Source organism: Morchella sextelata (assembly GCF_020137385.1).
Source record: "Morchella sextelata strain SCLS chromosome Unknown scls_8, whole genome shotgun sequence".
NCBI lineage: Eukaryota > Fungi > Ascomycota > Pezizomycetes > Pezizales > Morchellaceae > Morchella > Morchella sextelata.
This window is the reverse complement of record NW_025408623.1, coordinates 656,754-681,506: the sequence shown is the minus strand read 5'-3', so window position 1 is coordinate 681,506 and position 24,753 is coordinate 656,754. Positions and strand designations below refer to the sequence as shown.

Genomic DNA, 24,753 nt, shown 5'->3' with positions numbered 1-24,753 from the left:
CAGTTTGCAGCACCGGGACCCAATGGAATCAAAGAGGGTGAAAACACGATATCGATCCGGACGCAACATCTCGCAAGGTGTGTGTTGAAACAGCACTGCGGTAGGGAGAGCTAGAGTAGAGAAATCCGCCTCACTGAGGCCTACCTAGCTAGCTAGATAGAGTACTCTACCAGAGTCGACCGACCTGCATGCCGGCGCTGCATAACTACATGTAGATTCACCACGTGAAAAAGCCACCCGCAGCACTCGATCAAGCTCCAAACGTCAAAAAAGCTTAATCCCCCCCGCCCCGGGGCCCCAGCTCGGGCCCTGAGTATGTAGAACGGAATAGGGAGAGTATGGAGCACATCGGACGAAGCCAAGTGCCGCCGGTCGAGTCGGTCGCACAACATCCAGCTGAAATCAACAGAAAGGCGCCGCCTCGTTCTTAGCAGTCCGTATATTAACGATCGCAGCCTTTGCTCGCCTCGCTCCCCCTCCCCGCGGCGGGAGTGGAGATTGCCGAGTCGAGTGGAGTGGAGTCGTGAACTTGAGCGGTGCGCAGGCAGGCAGGAATAGTAACCACCTATGTACTTCCTGCCGTTTTCAGCGCGCAGCGGGGGGGGAAGAAGAAATGTTTTCCCGCGCCCAGGTGCTGTGATTGGATCGTCAGAACTCAAAAAATGCCATCCCCTCCCTCGCTATTTATAGGCTTCATCCTCGCTTGTGCTTGTGCTTGTGCTTGTGGCTTGTGGTACAGAGAGTGGAAAAGTGGAAAGTGGAAAAAGACCGCCATGATTCGTCGCACAGGGAGATTGTGGGACCGTGGTTTTGGGTTTTATGCTACAGCCTGCGGGAGGGGGAGGGGGATCGAGGGAGAGGGAGAGAGGTTATAAATAAAACAGCAAGTAATTTAAATGAATAAACATAACATAAACGAGCACAAAGTAACGAAGCACGTAGCACCGATGAGCAATTGGCATAACACGACGATACGATACACGATAGGACGACTCGGGAGATGAGAGTGGTACAGTGTGGAGTAGTTGGTCATTGATATATATCGTATTATTGATCATCCAGAACACACTCCACTCCATCCATGAGTGTTGCAATTGAGGCACAGACAGCTTGCTAGACATGAGCTCTACTTACAACTGAACCCTACCTACATCCCCGATTCCCGACTTTCCAGATAGGTGCGCACTCCTAAACAGCTGATGATTACATGTAGGTACATAAGATCTCGTATCATCCCGTGTGTGGGGTATTTTTACACTCCACTGCGGGCAGCGTAGCGGAACAGACGAACCGGATATCCGACGAAGAAGACGAAGACGAATGTCCCCCGCCGAGCGGGCCGGACGGGGTTTATCCGAGATCGACGGTTAGATGGTTAGACGTGCAGCTAGATGTGCAGCTAGAGTCATGGGGGGGTGCTGCTGTGGTTATCGATTGGCGGGGCCAGTGTTTCGGAGTTTGATTGGGGAGGCGCGAGGTGTTGGGGGGAAAGGATGGAGAAGTGATGATGGGAGTTTGAGGTATTTTGGGGTTGTGGGTGTCTCTGGTAGATAGATGGATGGGGTCTGTAGAGTCTGTGCACGGTGCGTGTGCGTGTGCGTGTGTGGATGGGATGTGGGAGAGTTGCTCTATGTACCTACTTCAGATACTCTACTTGATATTGGGGGCGGTGTTCCCAATAACGGGTCTGGGGGGGTTATTTGGAGTCTACACTTGTATATACATATCTACAGGGAAAGTAAAAGTCGATATGTAAAGTGTATAACCATGGTTTTTATGCTCCAACCTTCCTTTCTCCCGTAGCTAGCTATGCAGTTGCCCCATTCAGAAACCTCGAAACATATCACCAGCTTCAAGAAGAAGCTTGATTTAGCCTTATATAACGCACCATCCATCCATAAAGTCTGCGGGCCCTTTTTTTCGTGGATGAAATCAAATCATGGGAAAGCTTGTGCAATTGCTGTAGAGTATTTTAGCCTTCCCGGGACCCCCTAACGCTTATTCTTGTTTTGCTGGATTATGCCCGTCCTCGGTGCTTACTGCTGTATAATAGACGGTTGTTCCGAGACACCACCTCTGGGTAGGTTAATCCGAGAGGTTCAAAGGAAGGGGGGCTGTATGTAGAAAAGCAACGCAATAGTAAGAATTGCCACTTTGAGTTAGGCGTCGAGGGGGGGAGGGATCAATGATACGATCCTCCAATACGCTTAGTCAGGATGAAAGGGGAACAAAACAGTCCGTCATGCAGATCCATGGGCCTAGCTGACACACATGGAGACTTGTCGCTCAGACAGCAAGATGTCGACATGTGGGGTATAATAATTTCCGACGGGGATGAAAATAGGTGGTGACGTTTTGTTCTTGTTCAAGATGGTGGATTTGTAAGAGCTTCCCACCCACCCCCCGCCTCACCGCCTGGCTGGTAACTGTAACTTGTTGAGACGCCTGTAAATTGCAAGGTATGTTCGGTAGGTAGCTTCCCGCGGCGTAAGCAGCAAAAGATGCAACAATCCCTAGTGTAGGGTCCGCCTAGAGTAGAGTGCAGGGCAGGCAGGGTCCCGGTTGAGAGATCCCTTACAACCAGGGTTCCCTATCTCTAAAAGTTACTGTAAGTAAGCATGCTGCCTGTCCCTGAAATCACATTCCCATCTGGAGACGAGCAGAGGTGAAAGAAAAAAAAAAAAGAAAAAAAAAAAAACGCCCCGCCGCAGAGGCGAAATGATGCGAACCCCAAGTGTCGGAAAGTGCCACCAGAGAGAAAAAGCCATGAGGAATGACGTTGATCCCCTAGGTAAGAAATGTTCATGCATTATGATAATGCCAACATGAACAGCAGCGCGCTCACCTCCCCACGCACAGCAGATACCAACGGATTAAGTACTCTTTGCGAGTACATGTGCAGGTGGTATCTGAAGATGGAGTGGCACTGTTGTGAATCCCGTGATACCACTAGGCGGAGGGCTTCGAAATCTGGCTGTGCATGCTGCCTGCTTGCTGCACGGAATGGCTTGGTCCGGATTCCAGCTTCTCAACAGGAGCCTCAAAGTCATATGTGGAGAGAGAGACCGCAGTAAACTCGCACTCTAGAACTCGAGAGAGAGAGGGAATGGGGAAAGTACTGGCGCACCATGGCGTGTGAGGTTTTGACAGGGTTTGATCCTCCAGGGGTTATCCGCCTGTGATAGAAGCTCACGACAGGACATCCCAGACATTCTGAAACATCTCTTGGAAGGGCTTCTTTCTCTCCCACCCCCAGCTTTTTTGGCTCTGTATCCTGTTCTTCACACCCCCAGTATTTTTTCTTCCCACTGTAACCGCCGGCATCAAGCCCAAACGTTCATTGGCCCCACGGAATTTCTGCGCGGAGCTTGACTGGAGGCCTGCCCTTTCGTTCATTCAGCAGGTCCGTTTCTTTTCAATTGTCTGGGCTGGTCTGGTTGGTTTGAACTGCACCCCTCACCAAACAATTCGCTCTTCTTTCCCATCCCTCCCGCCCTCTTCTCTCTTTTCTCTCTTTTCTCGATCTCTGCCTTTCTTCACCCTTGGCTCTGCGAGTCAAATATTTTTTTCTTATTTTCAACTCTTGGGCTGACCCCCTAATATTCCTCTGATTCCTCTGGTCGTTATTGATTTCAGAGACGACGTTTCTCACCCCCCACCCCCTCCATCATCTGCTGTTAAATATCTGTTCCCAGCGTTTTCCCATCCTCGTATCGCTGGTGCTCCAGCTGCTGCAGGGCTGCACTCTATCTCGTACCTGCCTTAGCCGTTTGCCACCCCGACTTATCAGTACAAAGAAAGGAAGCCTTGTACTATCGTTTCTGTCTATATCTCGGTGTGTGACTTTCTGTGTGTGTGCATCTTGGTGTGTGTGTGTGTGCGTGTGTGGTGTGGGTGTCTCGAGCAGGAACAAAAACAAACAGCTCTCTATTCGCCCTGTTCATACACGTTCTTCCCTTTTTTCGCTGGGAATCGTCTCGGAACCTCCCCCCCTCCCCCTCCACTCCCCTCCCCCCCCCTTTCGGTGCTGCACGTCAACTATCAACGACAACGCCTGCCTCTATCTAGCTTTCTTCAGCCTGCTTGCTGCTGCTGCTGCCTACAACCCTATCTACTCTAATTTCAATACATACCTTCTTCTCTCTTTCCCTTCCTTACTTCACTTCCCTTCCAGCCTATCTGTCTGTCTGCCAGTCTGTGCAAGGAAGGATCCGTGCGTCGTGGTACTGCACATATTTTTTTTCTTTCTCTTCATATTTTTTTATCTTTAAAATTTTCTGCACGTCCTCTTTCTTATATATTACTTGGTGATAAAAAAGAAGCCTGCCTTAATCCTCCTCCCGGCATACCTACATCCTACATATTCATAGACTATCACTCCACGACGTTGCTGGTCATCGACAACTTGTCATCATCACCATGGCTACCCTCGCATCAAAGAGCCAGTACATCCACCACCCGCCGCATGCCGGTTCACACTTCAACAACACGCCCCCGTCGGCCGCCTCGATACTCTCGCAGCCATCACCGACAAACTCGGAGTTCTCCGAGGGCCAAGGACTGCTGGATGAAGTTAGGTGAGATACAACAACGACCCTTTCCCTTCTCTTTCACGTTTTTGTGTGTTGTGCTGAACGGTTTTTTCATGGATATTAGATCATGGGATGAGCGAAAGGTGGGGGAGTGGCTGAGAAGTATTGACTTCGCAAAGTATGAGAACGACTTTGAAGAGAACAACATCACGGGCGAGGCACTGCTGGAATGCGACCACTCGGTGCTGAAGGAGCTTGGTGTCAAGAAGGTTGGGGACAGGGTCCGCATCGTGGTTGCGATCAAGGCCCTGAGGACCCGGGCCTACGGTAACGGGAAGAAGCGCAATCGGGTATGTTGCAATCGAGCCAGTTCTAAATGAACCCCGGGGACTTACGTAGTGTTTTTTCTCCGTTTTCTAGGACACTTTGGCGGCGCTAGATAACCTGCCAAACTACCGCTCAAACACACACTCGCTGTATAATCTCACGCCCCCGGGGAACAGCAAGAGGTACTCAAGAACACTGCCCTTAGATTCTGTATCATCAACGCTTACTGGAGCGAGCTATAACCGCCCCGATAGTCCGAGTGAAAATGAATACCCGCGTTCGTATGGTAACCGTGCGCCGAACCCCCGGAGTATGATGAGCCCGCCGCTGGAGTCGTCGAGGTCAACAGGATTCTACCCGACGACGCCGGGGCACCCGACCCGCACGCCCAAGACGCCCTATGGCGAGTATGCCAATAAGGGCCCGCTCAACTCACCGCAGGTTCGTATACATAATCATAAGTCGTCATCCAGCTTGGATGGGATAATGAGTATTGACGTTGTCCGACAGGTAAGTCGTTGATTGAGTATTCCAAGGTGTTATGTTTAAAGTGAGCAAGAGCCCTAATTGCGAGCCGTTTTTGTTAGAATTGTATCAAAGTTATTGGTGACGGAGGTGAATCACGGGTGGTTGAAATCAGTGGGTGTAATACGGCAGAGGCCATCAAGAAGAAGATTGTTAAGAAGTTTAGCGGGTCTATGGATGGATGGGCACAGTACTGCATCTACAACATTGAGCAGGAGCAAGGGCGGGAAATCGCCCGCAATGTTTCTGATAAGGAGCTGCTTCAGATCTCGCAAGATGTCAGCCGTCCGGAGCGAGCAAGGCTTATTCTCCGAAGGAGAGGGTTACCGCCATCGCCGCAGTCGACTGAATTCCTTGCTGCCCAGCAGATTGCCCGGGAACAGCAGGACTCCGCCTTTAAGAGTACTGCTGATGCTATAAATGGCAATGCGAGCAAGCCAAAGGTGGCGTCGCTGACAGGAAGGCCTTCGCATGAAATCCGGCCCACGTCACCTGGGCTATCGCCCTATTCAACGGCTTTGGAATCGCCTGCTTCGCCTGGGCTATCGCCTCAGGGTATCAACCATAAATCTAAGAAGATTGCCGCTTTCTTCGGGCAGCGCCCGCCTAGTGAACTTATTAGTTCGAACTTGGCTGAGTATTTCCCTGACCATGAACCTAAATCTCTGGAACGGACTGTACGCAATTCTATTCGACGATCAACAAGGATGAGCAGGTACAACAATAGACTTAGTGTGGCTACTACAAGGAGTTATGCCTCAAGTCATCTTAGTCTTAGTGATGTACCGCCAATACCCAGTGTCGGCGATGCGTGGTTAAATGCTAGTTCTTCTGGCGCCTACCCGCCCTCATTAGGTGGCAGGAACTCAAGACCGGGCTCGATTCGCAAGTCGTTCCTCCCATCAACCTCATTTTCGGCTGATCATCGCGATTCGCTGGTTCCCCTGTATGAGGAGGACGACGGCGCTACCTTGCCCGGTAGCAGGCAGAGCTACACGTCATTTAACAACAGCAGCCAGGAGACCCTCAGGATGGGTGCTGTCGATGTTGTTGTAACAGATACTGATAACGAGAGCACGATCAATGGGTCAACTCTCGGAAGTTATGTCATGGATCAGAGCAGCGGGCTTAGCACTCCTGCAACGGAGGTCTTTGATCCTCGTATGAGTGGCATCAACCAATTCCTGAATACCGATGATTCGGAAGAGGATGAAGACGAAGATGAAGATGAAGATCAGGAGGCGGAGGAGAACTGGAGTGAATTGAGATGGATGAAGGGTGCTTTGATTGGTGCTGGGTCTTTCGGAAGCGTTTTCTTGGCGCTCAACGCACTCACTGGAGAGCTCATGGCCGTGAAGCAGGTCGAGATGCCTTCTGCCGGAAAGGAGGACGCTCGCAAGAAGTCCATGGTGGAAGCTCTGCAGAGAGAGATTGAGCTGTTGAAGGATATGCAGCATCCTAACATTGTGCAGTATCTTGGTTCTAGCAACGAGGACGACTCGCTCAACATTTTCCTCGAGTACGTCCCTGGTGGCTCGGTAGCGGCGTTGCTGAACAACTATGGCCCTCTCAAGGAGCCTCTTATTCGTAACTTTGTTCGCCAAATCCTTACAGGTCTAGCGTATCTGCACAACAAGGACATTATCCATCGAGATATCAAGGGAGCTAATGTTTTGGTCGATAACAAGGGTGGGATTAAGATCTCCGATTTCGGTATCTCAAAGAAGGTTGAGGCTGGGCTCTTGACGTCATCTTCAAATCACCGCCCCTCACTCCAGGGATCTGTTTTCTGGATGGCTCCTGAAGTTGTCAAGCAGACTTCTTACACGCTCAAGGCGGATATTTGGTCCCTCGGGTGTCTTATTGTTGAGATGTTTACTGGAAGCCATCCCTACCCAGATTGCTCGCAACTCCAGGCTATATTCAAGATTGGTACGGGGGGCTCGGCACCGACCATCCCGCAGAAGAGCACAGCGGAGGCGAAGCAATTTTTGGGCCAGACCTTTGAGCTGGACCACAACAAGAGACCAACTGCCGATGAACTGCTACTAAATCCGTTCATGACTCCGATGGTCGGTGCAGGCTCTCAGAACGATTGAGGATTCGATGGACAAAGATGATGAATTGTTAACGAACTTTGGATTTGGATTTGGTGTTTTTTTTTTTATAAATATTTCCTATTACTACTCTTTAGGTGTACGAGTTGACGCCATATTTATTTCTTATGGACTTTTTTTCTTCCTTATCTGTTTGTATTTGTTACCCCCCTCTTCGCTTCTTTACTTTCTTTTTCTATGTAATGCATCGCTGCAAGGTCCCGAAGGAACGCACAGGGCGGTGTCAATACCCAGTTTCCTTTTCTTTTTCCCTCTAAGCATTGCGGGTGAATTGGCATATTTTTTTTCTTGGGTTTTATACTCTTATTCTTTCTCTAAATAATCGGTTGGTTGGGCGGCAGTTGGGCAGGTGTCACAGGAAGTGACCCTTTTCCGGTCTTTTGGTTTTATCGGGCGTGATGAGGGAAGTCAGTGCCTTTTGAGCGCTCATGTATGGAGTATGTTCATTGAGATACCATAGTTAGTGCAATGATGCCATCCATGGCGTGGAGTTTTCAATCCTTTGACACGGAGTTTTCCCGTAGAACTATCATTTCCAGGGAGTACGTACAATCGAGAATGACTGAAGCGAGCGTTGGTGCACGTGCTTGAAGATCGATTCATGTGATGCGCGGTACATACGATCAGAGGAGCGATGGATGCCCGGGTTCTGTCTTACTCTAGTTTCTGGTGCCTGCAGCTGGGGTTACTATTTATTTACATCATAGAAGGGGATACTTACGAGGCTAGGAATACACACTACTGTGGCAGGGATGCGGGGTGTGGGGATCACGTACACCTTTCCTCCTTGTCATTCGACAACCGCACAATCACACCTCCACGCTCTCCACCCGCCCCTCCCACGCACTTGCATCTATATCAGGATACTTAACGAGACATACCGCGTCCCCCTTGCTGCGTCCACATATCTTCAATCCTTCGTTGATACTTCTTTTCGTTCTCTTCCAGGTCCCCCTTACTTCGAGCACTGGCTGCGCTGCATACAGTATTACCCATTACCCATTACCTATCTCGAGGCCGACATGAATATAGATCTTTCCCGCTGGAAGAGCTTTCGGGACAAGCGTGAAAGTAAAAGCAAGGTATAACTTTGAAGGTCCCTTGTACGCCCATCGCAAAGCATCATGTCATTAATAAGAATGTCTTACCAACATTCCCCCAGCATTTTGTTGTCTCCTTGAGTGCTTCTTCTCCTGCTACCTGTGTTTGGGGATTAATGGATAGCTAACTGAGAAATGTCCTCCTTCCCGTGGCACCACCAGACCCGACGCTTCTCCGGAGAACTCTACGGCGCGGCCGAAGACAGGTCGAGGAAGTCGCTGTCGCTGGGGTCGGCAAGGGCCGCCGCCGAGTCGTCTGCTAGGGATGACGCAAATGTATTTTTACAACTGCTCTTAAACGCCCAAGGCCTGTTGGCATCCGCTTGGGGAATGCACTCGGGCTTACAACCGATTTTTGTTTCGCAGGTCCCTCGGATCCAGAGAGAGCTATCAAAGCTCGGGATCGCCGTCCCGGACGAGAAGGTGCTGGAGGTGCTTCGGGGACGGTGCGCGAGCGGCGATCCGGACAAGGCGCTGCAGGTGCTGATCGCGATCGAGGACTCGAAGGACGGCGTCGTGTACGACATCTCGAGCGATGTCAGGATGCTGGGCGGCGCGGAGAATAATGGCGGCGTGACGTGCTTTATTGATTCGCTCTTGTTTGCCATGTTTGGGAACATGAAGGCTTTTGAGGTGGTTTTCACAGTTCTTCACTTCCCCCCCCCCCCCCCCCCCCCCCCCTTCTCCCCCGTCAAAGTTTCGTGTTGGCTGAGCTCTGGGTATTCGCCTTTTGCGAGTTCCATCTTTTTTTTGTAGGCCATGATATATAGCCCCGCAAACGATATAGACGATGAAGCCAAGAAGATGGCTGCTCATATACGACTGTTTGTTAATCTGTCGCGAAAAGGAACATCGGTTACCACGGAAATTGTAGGCCATAACTTCACCGGGAAAGATATTTTGGGCAGATATTAATATTTTAACTTTCACAGATAGGAAAGCTGCAGTGGGCATTCTCTGATGCTGGTTGGGCCGAGGCAGTCTCCGGTCAACAGCAAGACCCCTCGGAACTATTTGGTTTTATTACTGACAGACTCAAACTTCCTCTCTTGACCGTCAAAGTTGATATCGCTCACGGGGGAAAGGAAATGGTTGACGACGACCATAAGTTTATCAATGAGCGATTACTAAACCTATCTATCCCTCCTGAATGGGGGCCAGATGATGTAGTCCCACTTGAAGCTTGCCTAGAGTGTAAGAAGCTTCCTTTCAAAGAAAAGAACAAGCTCCAAAGCTTACACTCATAGCCTATTTTCATAGCCGGGTTGATGTCAAGCGCCAATTGGAGCGCCAGGCAACGATGGATCCACTGCAACCACCACGCATGCCTGACCATGACAATGCAGATGAGAAGGGTTCTGAAGTACTTCTTATCGAGACTGCTGATCTAGGTTCCCAGCCAAGCAGCCCTATAGCAACTCCTCAAACCCCCGTCACACCTTCATTCCAACCCGCCGAATCATCAGGCCCTTCCACACGGCCAAGGAAAGAGTCATTGTCCCTCGTACGCACTGTAACTGTTGAAGATCATGTTGTAGTTCCTGGCGGGCGCCGAAAACGTGCCACGACGATGCGGAAAGAAGTCATGCTTCCAGCATGGTGCTTTTTCAGCATATTGCCGTTTTATACAGCCTCCTTACCTGAAGCAGAGAACCGCTCGTCTAACTATGCGGAGCATTTTGCGAAAAACCGCCCGGTCTTGGGATTGTGTCTGAAAAGATACTCATACCACCCGAAGCATGGTGCTCAGAGGGACCCGAGGAAAATTGACGTCCCACTCGAGGTCGCTTTACCAACTTTTGTGAGTGATGATGAGATGGGCGAAGATGGGCGAGTATACGGGAATTTTAAGCTGGTACTTCAATCTGCCGTTTGCCATCGCGGCAATTCGGTCCACAGTGGTCATTATATCGCCCTGGTAAGAAGTGATAGGGAGGGGATGTGGCTACGATTTGATGACATGAACACTGCAGAACGAGTCAAGGAGATAGACCACAAGACTGCCTTTGAAGAAGAAACCCCATACATGCTGTTTTACCAGGTGCAACCCCTTGACTCGGATGAAAGAGTTGTGGGACCTCCACCCCCTGCTATACATTCGATGGAAGCCACGTCCGAAAAACGCCTCTCGATACTCTCAACTTCGTCTGAAAATAGCATCTCAACAATACCCATGATTCCTGAACCAACGGTCAACGAGCCACCTTCATATGATAACCACAAAACCGCCCCGGAATTTGGCACTTCGCCTCCACCGGAGTACACTGCAGGATTTCTCGCGCTCCCGGACCGGCCCGAAGTTACAACTCCTGGTGACCAAAATGAGCGGTTACGCCCAACATCAAGATCCCCTCAGAGACCTGGTTCAAAGGATGGCGCTTCAATCGAGTCGGTGAAGAAACGATCAAAGAGTGAGAATGGAGTGGGCGATCGCTGGGAGAGTATGCGTAAGAGCTTGCCGGGGAGGGGAAAGAGCCAGGATATATTCTCGTTCGGCTCCCGTAAGAGCAGCGAGTGGAAACGCGAGGAGCAGCAGAAACGGGAGGATCAACCCGAGAATGAACGGCCGAGCGAAGATAGCGGCGAGAGCGAGATCTCGGAGAATGCGAGTGTGGCCAAGAAGAAGAAGGATAAGAAGGGCAAAGGAAAGGAAACCGAAGATAAGGAGAAAGAGAAGAAGGGCAAGAACAAGGAAGACAAGAAGGATAAAATCATTGACTGGAGACCCGGTAAGGAGATTAACAGGGAATGTACGATCTCATAGTACTACTTGCCCGGGCCCTGTAATCTTTCTTGTCCTTTCTTGTCCATCTTCTAGTTATCATACCCTATATCCATCTTGTTGGGGCTTTTTGCATAATGTTTTTTTTTATTGTTAGCTTGGTTCGGCTCAGCCTGGTTTTGGCTTGGATTAGTTTTTTTCATTGGTTTGGTTTGGTTTGTGGTATGGCTTGGATTGGACGGATGTTGCATATGTTTGGGCGGCGTTCACTGTATGAATAGATGTTTTATTTTTTCAACGAAGGGATTGATGCACTATATATTAGTTTTTTTTTTTTTTTTTTTTTTTTTTTTGCAAGAGATGACTGTTCAATAAATTTACCCGGTAGTTAAGAAGGGCATAAATCAATCAACAGTGTCCAATGGTGAGGTAGAGGATATCGAGTGATATTTTGTGTCTTAAACCGAATTCCTTGATGATCTCTGAGAAGAAGCAAAACTACATGCCGAGCGCCGGCTAGCCCTACTTATTTTAATCCGGCCCGATTTTTAAGTGCTTAGGTCCGTGAATCGACACGGAAAATCAGGACTCCCAAAAGCGCTTGGTGTCGGTTTCATGGCCAGACTCGGAGCGGTAATAGTAATATATAACCCCAATATTCCCGAAGGAAGTACGTGTAATACCATGACGACTAGATCTATAGCTGTAACCTAGAAAACAAGAAACTTACGGTCTATCTGGGGGTGCTACTAGTAGCTGAATGAGTTCTTAATTACACATGATACCCCTCGACCGTTTATACCAGCTTTTGCACAAGGATCAATTCGGAAGATTGGTCATTACTTTCCCAAAGATATATCGATACAGAATTCACTCCGTTTGGAGGTATGATGGATCATGAAACATCACTCGCCTGTAACAGCTACAGTACCCAAATTGCCTGTGGATCCAGTATCATATCTAGCAGAATACCGCAAGGTTACAGTACTGCTACGGTATAACAGTTAGGATTCACAAGTTTTTCACAATTCCGTATTGGTATAGTACCTATTACTGTTGATCACTGTGGTTGGTACGTCAGCTGTCAGCAGGCGATTTTTATCCCTTAATTATGGTACGATGTCAGGTCAGCAAAACCTCTGCACCATAATTTACGGTGTCAGTAATAGTAAGAAACAAAAAAGCTTGATATTTCATAGATGGGAGCAAGTCTGTACTGGAGGAGTAGAGCCATTATGTTACTGGAAAACCGTGAGTGTACTCATTCCCATACGTCCTAGAGTTTGCTGAAGGTATGCGCGTGCGCGGCTGCAGCTGGCGGCCTTCTGAAAGAATTAATAGATATATATATATATATAGAAAACCTCACAAAGGAAAGAAGAAGGAAGGTCTGAAGCTACTAGATTAATTAAGAGTGCGTCTAACAAACGAACTCTCAGCACACCCCAAAAATAAGGGGTAAGCTTTCAGCAGGCCTAGGGGCAACTTTTATAGAGTTATATATGGATCCATCATTATTTCCATTAACGTATTTGATCACCCAGTACTGTCGGGCCTACAACCAAATTTGTTCACAACCCCATACAATTGTAGGCATCACCAGTAATTCAACACTGCTCCATACATTCTGAGTCGGTACTTCACTATCACTACTTCATAGAATCTGACTTGGTAATTTCTAGAGCCTAATTTAGGAGTATGATTCGGTTGGAAAGCAATACTACATGTATTATCGCGATAACAGGGAGATCCGGGACTTGGCCAGCTTACTGGCAACTACATGTAGTCTCCTATAATATAAAAGGTCTTGACGTCAAAATACCACTAACGTATTTGGCCTAGTCACAACCAAATTTGCTCACAACTAAATTTATTCACCCAAATTTGTATGCCAATAACCGATTTCCCAGTTCACACGGTACCAGGTTAGGTACAGTCGTTTACCGTCGCTTGACGAATACTGCCAGTTGACGAACAGGGGACTTTGAGCCAATAGAAATTAAAGGAACTGGAGATCTCGCAGCTTGGCTGTTGCTTGCCATACTTGGAACCCCTCTTCGTCAAGTGGTAGTATTCGCCAAGAGACGGTAAACGACTGTACTCGTTTACCACGAAAAGAACCAGAAAATGTAAGTGACAGAGACAGGGATAATTTGTATGAGAGATCACCGCCACTCCATACAAATAATCCTTGCTCTGAGCAACTGTATTTTCTGGTTCTTTCCGTGGTAAACGAGTACAACGCACTTTACGGTGGTGTCTAACACATAAACCCGTCCAACCAAATAGGGACTAGCGCCATATATGCACTGCAGGTCGCCATCGTACAGAAATAGTTTAGCGGCAATCATAAAATATCACTCGTGTTAATTCTTTCTATGATGTGTATCAACCCCTAGACAAGATATCTGTATCATCGATTGCCTATATGAGCAGAATTCAGGCAGTGATAAGTGTGTCTTTCCCACGAACGAAAAGTGTGTGTATGAGACCATGACGTTTTTCTGCATATCCCATGTTACGCAGGATTCAGGCAACCCACTTGGGTATAGGTACAACTGTATCCTACCACCAGCAGCACCCCTCACCTCCCCGGTACTACTCTTACATTGTAGGGATATAAATGCGTCTGCGTAACTTAAAATGTGTATTCCCGTTGTCAGTTCTTCCCTCTCTCCAAATTGGCGAATTCAACCTCGCTAGCAATGTCGACGTCCTTTCCCTGCAGCAGTAAATCTTGTGGCAAGGTTTTTCGCACTCAGAATGCTGTTGATCAGCACTTTTTCTCCTTCCACAACAAGACAGCATACGATGCCACGATCAAAGCTGCCCAGAAAGCGAATGAAGAGAGAAGGAGGCAAGAAAGGGAGGAGGCAGGAATACAATTGGCAATGGGGAATAAACCAGAAAGCCAAATGGACAGGTTAGAGACTCTGTTGAGAGGTCCAAATCCCCCGTTCAGCGAAACAGTCTTGCAGAAAAATGGCTATCACGAACCCCCGAGGTTCAACGGCCAACCAGACCCCACTCCCAGATTTGTCGCCCAGAATAGGGCATCTGAAATGGGCCCACCTTCAAGAGGAGCCCCATTGACGTCCTCTTCTCATGACAAAGATCGTTCCTCGCGGCGTAGCTCTATGCTCAATACAGAAGTACAGAGAGTCGGTAATTACGCCTCGCCCTCGACGACAACCTCTGAAGTACCTCAATACGAGTACTATGAGAATGATGCATATTTCTCATACGGTTCGGACAACGCTGTCCAAAAGGATTGTCCAGAGCCTCTCCCCTGTGAGGATTGTAGCTTCCTTTTCCGGGACCAAGAATCACTAGATTACCACATCAGTACCAAGCACCGGCCACCGCCCTGCTTCGTCTGCCATAAGCCCTTGCCTCGCGATCAAAGCATCGATGAGCATCTCGAAACAGTGGCCCATGAGTGCGCCCACTGCCACACCCCCCTGCCCCTCAGAAAGTCAGGGGTGGTATCGCATATGTGGTTCTCTCACCCGTTCGTTTGTAGGGAGTGTGGATGTAGTCTGCCAAACTCGAGTGCTCTGGGTCGGCACATGAGCACTGTACATGGAAATGGGGGAATTTGGTGTCAGGTGTGTCAGCCGCCATGCGGGAGGACTTTTGACACGCAGGAAGGCCTCGACGGGCATATCAAATCCGTGCTGCATGGGAACTCAAAAGCTGCTGGTACCCGCCGTAGCGAGTATGGAGGGACTGCCCAGTGGGTATCTCAAAATCAAGCTCGTCGCCGTGCGCGTGAGGAAAAATCCTCTGTGCCAGAGAGCTCTCGATCATCTCGGCGCTCAGGTTCCCGCCGGAACCAGGGTTCAATTGTGATTAAGGAACCCCCATCTCTACCAGCCCGTCCTGAAGAGGAAGAAGGTCCATATATGCCTAGGAAATCTTCATTTTTACCTCCTGTCCGTCATGAAGAAGAAGGCACATTTGAGTTAGGAAGCCCACCGCGACCAGCTGCTCGCCATAAATTTAATCCTCTAATCACAGACAGTCCTCCTCAACCTTCCACTCGGCGCAAAAGGGATCTATCTGTAGCTGGGAGCTCTGCAGGGTCAACGACTCATCATACAGAAATCTCTTCCGTGTCAGGAAGATTTCCGGCAGTCGTCAGCAGTGACGAAAATCGATTTCGATGTAATTGTGGTAGTAATACCTGCATTATGTCATGCGAAGGCCATCATACCCGTAAGTCTAGCTATAGAGATATTATATTTAAGCCAAATAAAGTGGTCTGATTTCCTTTAGAGACAGATACCACCCCTATAGAACAAGCTATCTTAGATTCTATGTCCCAGCAAACACGGCGATCGCGAGCCACACCAGTCCAGCTAATCCAGCCAATCCAGCCAGTCCGGCGAGCCGCACTGATTGAGCCCATACAGCCAATCCGGCGAGCTACACCAGCCCAGCCAGTCCAGCTAGCCCAGACAGTCCAATCAAATCAGCCAGACCATCCAGACCATCCAGACCGTCCGGACCATTCAGAAAAATTGCCCCAACCAGCTAAACCAGTCCAGCAAGCTCAGCCAGTCCGGAGCAAAAGCCCCATCAGTTCATTGAAAAAGCAAAGATGCCTAACGTATCCATGCTGGACATGCCACCCGTTCTGCGGGAACGTATTCGATACCGAAGAGGCAAAGAAAGCACATATCAAGTCCGTGAGTTTGAAGGGGAAGTCTTCCAAGCGTTTGGATACGAATGAGAGCTATTCTGAGTTTCTGAGTACGAGTGGAAAACACTCTGAGCTTTTGAGTACAAACGAGAAGTCTCAAAGCCTAGCCATCCGCCGGAGCAGAACTCTGTTCCTATGCGAGAGCTGTGATCCAGCATGTAACCAGATATTTGAGGTTCGTGAAGCTTTAACAGCTCATATCGAGCAAAAGACACATCTTGAGATCCAAAATTTGGAGGAAGATATCAGATCGGCAGAGCAAACCGCTCAAATCCGGATCGAAGCTCTTGAGAAAAAACTGGAAGAAATGAAGGAAACGCATCGTCTTGAGATCGAGACCATGAACACAGATCTTGAATTGATGAGAGAGAGGATTTTTGATATTGACACCCAAATCTTACCTTCCTTTGCATGTGGTTTATGCAAGCCATTCTGCGGAAATATCTTCGACACCGAGGAAGCTGTCGAAGAGCATCTAGATATCGTATTGGATAATGCGATGGACACACGTCTCAAATCGTTCAGAGAGAAAGATGCTTTTGATGCCAAGAAAGCGAAATTTCCAATGGAATGTTATACGTGCACGCCGCCCTGCGGGAGCACCCTCGACAGCTCTGAATGTCTGAACCAGCATCTAGATCTTATGATCGAAAAATCACAACACCTGATCACTCGGTATTCCAAGCAAGAATTCCCATGCAATAAATGCGATCCATCTTGCGGAAAGATTTTCGATTGCAAAGAGGATCTAGAAGCTCACTTGGTGCCTGCGGCAGAGACTGCGGAGGTGGTGGAAATTACTGAACCCCAAGAGGTCCCTAAAACTGACTGTGAGTCGCAAGCCGAAACTCTTGTTGATTTGGAATCCCCAAAATTACACGATAAAAGTATGCGGGACTTCCAGCGGATTTTGGACGCCCGCACTGCGCGGAAAAAACGAGCAGAACAATCTATTTTGGATATAGTAGATCAATTTTCATGCGATACATGTAGCCCTCAATGTGGGCGCATCTTCAACACCGAGGAAGAGCTACAAAACCATCAGAGCTTTATAGAGGAAAAGAATCAGCGTAACGCCACACGCCCTAGCATGGACCGGTGGTCTTGGTTAATTATAGAGACCCCGGATGCTGTCGAAAATTTGCTGTCAATGACACATGAGCAAGATGTTCTTTTAGAAAATGAATATTTCGAGCCCCCTCAAAGGTTCGGTCACCAGGATCAAACCAAATGTATTCATTGCCATGGTGAGTCTACAGGTACTCTTTTCTTGAAGAGAATAAAGACAAGGCTGATTTTCTAGGTGTTAAATCGAAGCTAGATCTAGAGGAAAACATTATCTGTTCGTACCATACTGGTAGATGGGAGAAAGATGTAAGTAGTTACCACTACACTATCAATATTGGTTTCCATAACGATAACTTACAAAATCAGGGAGATAAAACTCGCCCCAGCTGCTGCAAGAAAAGAATCAAAGGATGCAAAGTCCAAGATAAACACTCATTCATAAACAGTGAGAATCTCGAAAAACCGATATTCCAACTAACACCAACGCCATCTTTCCTCCATCCGAAACGAAAAGCAGTCGTTCTTGGCTGTGGGGTGGGAGTCTCCACCCAGGCGACTAGCGAGTTAATCCAGCTCATTGCAATCGACTTCTTCACCGGGGAAGTCTTAATCGACATGATAGTTCGTCCTAGAAAACAAATAGTCGACTACAGAACACGATGGACCGGGGTCACAGAAGATATGGCACAGCATGCTATCGCAGCAGGGGAGTTTTTGGACTCCTTTGAAAATGCAAGAGCAGAGCTTTTGAAATGGATAGACAGTCAGACGATACTCATCGGTCACTCGCTAAATATGGAGTTGTGGCATTTACAGCTCAGACACTCTTTAGTTATTGATTTGTCTTTAGCCATACCGCAAGCCGGATACAAGCCACTTAAAAGGTCGAAGGGCAAAAACCTGAAAGCCATATTGCAGAACTTCTTAGCAGAAATTATTCAGGACGACATTGATGGGTACGACCTTCTGGAGAATTTACGTGGGGTAAGGGAGTTGATAATTAGGTTGAGCGGAGGTGGTACAGCTCTTAATGCGGATTATGAAGAGGAAGAGGTTGAAGAAACTTCCTAATACCTCGAGATATCTGACAATATGCGCTTTTCTCCGTTGATTGATATACTGTCGTTTTTTCTTCTTTTTTTTCTGTAGTTTCCTTGCGGGATTGAAATTTGGGACAGCACTGCAGCTGTGGTTCTTGTATTTTCTTTCAGTCTTATTCTACGATTCTCAACAATTTGCCAATCAGATGTTTTCTTTTGTCGATTGAACTTTTCAATATATGATTATTTGTCATATGTAGGGAGGACCTCAAAGGTTCGGCGAAGGGCTAAGGTCTTTTGCTGAAACCTGCAAGCGCAGCTTTCGTCATATAAACACATTAAATTGGTATCTCATGTCATTTTTTGATATGGATATATATCCTCCTAGGATCGGAGGCTATATCTAAACCCTTGTCATAACCTCCGGGCTGCACACAATTAATGAATTATCAATCAACCAATCAATCTATATCTAAACTCAGAGCTTTGAAGACGATCGAGTGATAACTCATGACTCCAGAGTAACTTTCACCCAGCCACCCTGCAATACCCCATGATTGGAGACTATCTGCCAAAATAAATTGACCCGGCGCTTTGCCACTATGCTATACTACGGATCCTCAAGTAACTACATGTAGCGTTGGGGTGGCTTAACCCTTAAACCTTAACCCTTAAACCTTAAACCATAACCCTTAAACCTTAAACCATGAAACGATTCACCTAACCCTGCCTCAATACCTACGACCCTACTGTAATTGCGACCTAAAGTTGGATCGGGCGATTAAGTAGCTAGTACCAGCTCTCCTCCCTCGCAGATAAACTCCAAGATCAAAAAGAAATTAGTGGAAGCCCCCATCACCGGGCCTTTCGAGGCATGTAGAGTACATTCCATCTCCCACACGATATGTACGTAATCACCAGGCAGCAGTAAGTTATGTATCTCCGTTTGCGGGGGTATATAACAGACTTGGGCGTTGGGGGGCCAAATTAATCAACGGTAAAAGACTACTACATATTCCACAATAGTCGATCTACAAGGCCTGCACAACAGGCCTGAGCTGGGCTAACTTAACTCTTTCTGTTCAAATAAAACCCTGTACTGACATTATGATGGAGGGCATACCGATTGAACCACGGTGGTTGATGCTATAGCACATTTTCTGGAGCTATTATTGTGAGCTAATGTTCTGTATATATCAGGACAAAAGCCGCATCATCTTATGGTTCTCGGCTTTGGGAACGCTGGATAACCGTTTTGACCGTACTCATTTTAAGCTATGGCTCATGCATGGCATCATGGTCACTCACAGAATGCCAGTTTAAGATGAGCATAAAATAGCTTACATTAAATGCAGCGAGATTAGCAAATCACTAATTCTAAAAAAACATACACTTCAATAAGAAGAATTCATACACAACCATCTAGGCATGAGCAACGAAGAAGACAAATTCAAGGAAGAAAGAGAAAGTAAAAAGCAAAGAAACAAAATCAGAAGCTTAACGCCCACCGAATCAACCCGAGAATTTTGTAAATATACAGAATAGAGGAAAAAGAAAGCTGAAATACTGGTTATTCAATCAGCTTATAGAAGGTCACATTCAGACATATGATATAGGTCTAGGGTAGCACGATACATCGCATTTGGTGCGACAATGCCACTGTTCTCACATGTCAGTATTTATACGCGAGGGAAGAATTGAGGGAAGATTGGATAGCGGAGGGGATAAAATACTTGTTCGTGACGAAATATCCCACATAGCTTCCTGGGATAAAGTCTACCATTGGGTTCGGCATTTCCACGTTGTCGATAACGTATCCTATTTCATCGGTTAATGAGGTTATCCGTATATTCCTTTATCGAAGAGTATAACCCGCCTTCTTGAAAATCAACAGTCTTAGGCGCTCCCATCTCAATCCACTGGTCCTCGAAGAAAGTAGTAATCGGGCATAGAGCATATGACCCCGATAACACTACCACCGGGGTGTTCCTTGCCTTTGCAGCCCTTACGATGTTTTTCGTTCCAGCAGACGCCAGCAAGCTTCCATCAGCAAACACATACTCTGTTCCTAAAATCACCTTATTGACTCTGCCCATGAAGTTGATCACATCGGAATCCGAGATAACGATAACCTGAATTCCGCGGTCCTGAAGACTCTTTCTCGCCGCAAGTTCAGCCGCGTCCTCGTCCTCTTCATTGGCGGTATCTTTGTTCATCACCGCGTTGTGGGTCTTTCGGTATACATTCAACGATCCTTCAACCACAACGACGGTAAAATCTCTCTTCTGCGCAGCACGAAGGAGAAGTCGCTGGACGGTAGAAGGGAATCCGTAAGTAAGAATAACCTCATTCCTATGGACAACGCTCATCGCATATTCCGCAAGATTCGTCTCGCACGAATCGAGCTCCTCAATAAGTTCCTGGATATCCTGGATTATCGCCGGGCGGACGTCATGTTGCACAGAGGATTGTGGCTTGGCAACGCCGGTAGATGGGGGTGAAGACGTAGCAGATGAGGTGATTGATGAGGAGGGGTGAGAAAATATCTCAAAGACATTTGTTAATGAAGGGTTTGAGGCCGCAACAGCAAATGACTTGACGGTCATGAGTGAGGGACGTTTCTTGAGTGCGGTGGGACCACCTTGGAGTGCTTCTATATAAATGTTAAGCATTTGACCCAGGTCAATATAGAAAGAAATCTCCTACCCTCGAAGTCCTCCGAGCGGAGCGCTTCTTGGAATTGGTCACCCATTCCGTTGTTCTCTGCTTCCTCGCGGATAATCCCAACAACCCTTCGCGCCATGTTCCTAACCGACATCTCTCTTGGACGTGCAGCAGAAAGCCGCTCTTCAACGCCCGAAATATAGTCGACCAGCTGACGGATGCTCTGGAAACGGTACGAGGAGATCAGGCGGAGGAAGAGCTGTGCAGTCCCAACAGCTGCGGGGACAGGGTTCCGTATGACACGGCGTTTGAGTGCCCTACAGCCCGTCAAGTTAGTTGCAGAACTCAATACTTCTTAGAGGAAGAGAACTAACCCGACATAGAGTTCGACGGAGTTTTCATGATGGAAGTCGGTTTCGAGATGTGTAAGCCACCATTTAAGCCCAGGTGTCTGTAGAGTGGAGGTCGGTGCGGTTGGTGCCATTTCGAAAGGGTTTGGACGATGTTTTCTTAAGAAGAGCTGGGGTTTCTATCACTGACAGAGAGGCTTGCAGGATGAAATAAGGTACAAGTGGAGTATGAAGAGGCTACAGGGTTGGTTTGCATATTTGTTGGAGGGGCACAGTCATTAAATTCCCTACCCCACCATACCACTGGGTAATGATCGCCCGGGTAACTCAAAATACATGGAATTCTATGTTTGACATCGCAACCCTTGAAGCTTCTCTTCAATTGCGACATACAATATTCTTCAATTTTTTGTATTTGAGTACTTTGAAATGGTTACATGTAATATAATAGATGGAACAGAATTTCTGTTGCATACATGTACTGTACCATTCGGCGTATCATGCCATACACGGAACATGCGTATCAGTACGGCTCACCCTGATAAATGAAAGTTTAAATCGGCATATTTCTCATAGAATGACAAACCGCTACATGAGTAGACGCGTCCCTTTCCCTGCAGTGAGTCTTATCTGGCCAAAAAAAATGTTGGGAAAGAGACACGTATAGATTTAGAGCACATGTAGTCTACTGGGTTAAGATAAATGAAGTTAGATACAGATTTCTTCGCGCGAGACAATCTATTATTAGTGCAAATCCCTCCCTTACACCGTACCTTAGCATCACAAAAATCGATTTTTACATCAGGATTTCTAAGTAGGGTTTAGAAACTTAGCTTTATCAAGATGTGCGCTCAGGAATTTCAACGTCTGTATTTATGGGGTCTGTTTCCCCCATGGAAGACTAGGAAAATAGGTTACGATGATGATATCTGAGTATTGCTTTCTGTTAAAATAATCGAGGCTGTTTCCAAGATGATTTTGTGTTTTCGGAACGTGAATTGTTGACTATCTCCCCAACTCATGGTTCTCGCCATCTTTTACTGAGATAGGTATTCTGATTTCACCACTCCACACTTACAATCACATTAACATTCATCTGCTCTTTACATTGTTGGATCATGTTCTTCTGTCGGTTTTAAACTCCGTAGTGATCTTATCCATATTAATTATGTTTGTTTCGAAGCATGGAGCCCGAGCGCTCTCATTCAGGCCGGCGCCAATGTCTTTAATCTTTAGCGACGTGAAGAAGTTCCCGGAAGATTTTTGGACGCATACAAAGGGAAACAATCATGGATAAAGTGAAACTCCAATTCGGCGTATTAGCTGCGGCTGCCTATACTGATGTCTCAGATTCTAGGTCTTGTTTCTACAAGCAAAAAGCAATTAAGAACACCGCAGCAACAGAGTCCAGTGCATATCAACTTAATAGTAGCTATCTTTTAAGCAACGCATATACAGCACATGTATGCAGCTTCAAAGGTGCCTTTTAGGATTGGCTCTGAAATACTGTAGACCAGATCGTTGGGATTGCCCTAGGCGCACAGGCCTTTGTGCATATTGTATGCGAATTGCACAAATATTGTCCGATACTTGTAGCCAATTGCAATTACAAAACCAATTGGTAGATTCATCGCATCCCACTAGGATAACCGGCTGTAGGTACATGTCGTTCCTCGGCGGCTCTTTTGAGCATGCGGCCCCGATGACGTTAAGGCAGGGATGCCGATGTCCAACAAAGCTTATTTCAACTTCTTTGCAACAAAGACACGCCACATCCCGCGCAACGAGTGTTAACGATACCACCAATCCTTAAAACACAATTCAACAATCATGGGTGGCAGTAATTTGGAAGTCTTCAAGGTACCTATAAAATTGATCTTTTAAAGAAGGGAACCAAGCGAATAAACTAATTTTTTTTCGTTTTCCCTCTGTCGCAGTTTGGAATGTATGAATGAGTGCCCCACTTCACTGCCGCCACCAAACATCAAATTCTAACATCACGGATCAACGGACAGGTATATTATGTTCCCTATTGCGGTTATGTACTACTTCGGTACAAATCTCGACAATCGCTTCTCCGTTCCCAACTTCTGGCCGAAAGAGAATGAGACGCACAAAATTCCGTTTGACCGCGATGAGATCAAGGCAGAATTGGAGAGGCTGAGAAAGAGGAGACTGGAGAAGAGGGCGAAGAGAATGGATGTTCAGGAAGTCCCCACAAACGAGTAATGCCAGTGAGGGCCAGAACAAAGGACCTTACGGTTATGATGCTACAGCCTACAGGAGGAGCTGTGTTCCTCTTGTGTGTGCCGTGCACCATTGATGCCTGTAGCGGGGCGCTAAGATACCAGAATACTGGAATGTTATTTCCTTGTACCATATGATTTTCTTCTTTCTTTCCTCTACAAAGACATTTCCTCTCTCTCTCTCTCTCTCTCTCTCTCTCTCTCTCTCTCTCTCTCTCTCTCTCTCTCTCTCTCTCTCTCTCTCTCTCTCGATCCCCCCACCTCTCTCTCTGTACAGTTATAGGTAATGTGGAATACAACCATTAATTTGCAGTGAAATTGTCAATGAGTTGTCTGAAAGGTGGAACTAGTTAGTATCCACCCTCTTGACCTCTCTTCTCGTCGAGAGGATTACTCATGTATATTTTGAACGCAAAATGTGTGTATTTACTAAACTCCCTTAAACCCACTAAACTCCCTTTAATCCCCAGACTCCACAAAAATACATGTAGTATATGCTATAAACAGATTTAATCTAAAAAGCTGGCAATTCCACTCTCAACCCGCTATCCTCTAGCTCTATCATCACTGGAGGTTCCTGGACCTCAACAGCTTCACTTTCTCTCCTTGATTCTGCTTGCGTATCTGGATCTGGATCTTCCACGGCTTCGCTCCCCCTCCTTGAACCCATGCCCAGCCCCTCTTGTTCGGAAACCGATGCTCTCTCGCTCGAATTTTGTTTCCTTACCGCCAGACGCCAATATATCGCAAATATTACACCTCCCGAAAATACCAAAACCCCAATAACTATTGCAGCAATAATACCTGCCGAAAGAGTACTGCTCGTTGTTGAAAGAACGCACCAGTCCTCCCACCCTACGGGGGTGATATCATGGCAGTAAAAACAACTATATATATGTAAGTATAATTCCTCTCATAAAATACGGTTGGGGTCGATATACTCTAGCGCAGAACGGAGAAATCCACGGGTCTTACAGAGACAATTACTCTGGGTGGGTGTGTAATATGAGATATTCATATAAACCCTCATATCCTCATCCGGTGAAAATGGTACGCCGCATACCACGAAGGTGTCGAAAGGATCCTTACACGAGTCGTAACATGAATTTGTGCTTGAATCATTCAAGTTCCGAGCAGCCCGAGTAGACAGTGTGAGGAGGGTGAATAGAGTCACACGTAGGAGAAATGCGAGTGGGATTCTCATTTTGATTTTTCAGCAAGGTTCTTGAGCAGCCGACATTTAATCTTCAAAAGAAGGATCGCTCATCTAAGGCCGATATTAAGGAGATAGTACAGGGCTATAGGGCTGGATTTACGCGAGCGAAGATAAACCATGTTGAGTACAATTCGCGCATCA

At 47.2% G+C, this 24,753-nt stretch overlaps 5 protein-coding genes across 5 annotated transcripts; 4 read left to right on the top strand and 1 right to left on the bottom strand.

The window, feature by feature from the left end:
- Positions 1–4,419: 4,419 nt before the first annotated feature.
- On the top strand, positions 4,420–7,483 carry H6S33_012396 (uncharacterized protein; the record flags this gene model as incomplete). The annotated part of the gene is made up of 4 exons (XM_044843742.1): positions 4,420–4,577; positions 4,657–4,882; positions 4,953–5,369; positions 5,447–7,483. The coding sequence occupies 4 exons, from the start codon at positions 4,420–4,422 to the stop codon at positions 7,481–7,483; spliced, it is 2,838 nt and encodes a 945-aa protein (XP_044695045.1).
- A 1,040-nt stretch (positions 7,484–8,523) lies between these two features.
- On the top strand, positions 8,524–11,365 carry H6S33_012395 (uncharacterized protein; the record flags this gene model as incomplete). Its single annotated transcript, XM_044843741.1, has 6 exons — positions 8,524–8,583; positions 8,764–8,877; positions 8,968–9,234; positions 9,358–9,471; positions 9,534–9,795; positions 9,849–11,365. The coding sequence occupies 6 exons, from the start codon at positions 8,524–8,526 to the stop codon at positions 11,363–11,365; spliced, it is 2,334 nt and encodes a 777-aa protein (XP_044695044.1).
- Positions 11,366–14,028: 2,663 nt separating this feature from the next.
- Positions 14,029–18,167, top strand: H6S33_012394 (uncharacterized protein; the record flags this gene model as incomplete). The annotated part of the gene is made up of 4 exons (XM_044843740.1): positions 14,029–15,541; positions 15,602–17,275; positions 17,332–17,402; positions 17,463–18,167. The coding sequence occupies 4 exons, from the start codon at positions 14,029–14,031 to the stop codon at positions 18,165–18,167; spliced, it is 3,963 nt and encodes a 1,320-aa protein (XP_044695043.1).
- A 1,552-nt stretch (positions 18,168–19,719) lies between these two features.
- H6S33_012393 (uncharacterized protein) lies at positions 19,720–21,284 on the bottom strand (the record flags this gene model as incomplete). The annotated part of the gene is made up of 5 exons (XM_044843739.1): positions 19,720–19,795; positions 19,870–19,954; positions 20,013–20,789; positions 20,843–21,117; positions 21,175–21,284. 5 exons carry the CDS (start codon positions 21,282–21,284, stop codon positions 19,720–19,722), a joined length of 1,323 nt encoding a protein of 440 aa, XP_044695042.1.
- A 1,696-nt stretch (positions 21,285–22,980) lies between these two features.
- On the top strand, positions 22,981–23,379 carry H6S33_012392 (uncharacterized protein; the record flags this gene model as incomplete). Its single annotated transcript, XM_044843738.1, has 3 exons — positions 22,981–23,010; positions 23,088–23,095; positions 23,166–23,379. 3 exons carry the CDS (start codon positions 22,981–22,983, stop codon positions 23,377–23,379), a joined length of 252 nt encoding a protein of 83 aa, XP_044695041.1.
- Between the last annotated feature and the right edge of the window lie 1,374 nt (positions 23,380–24,753).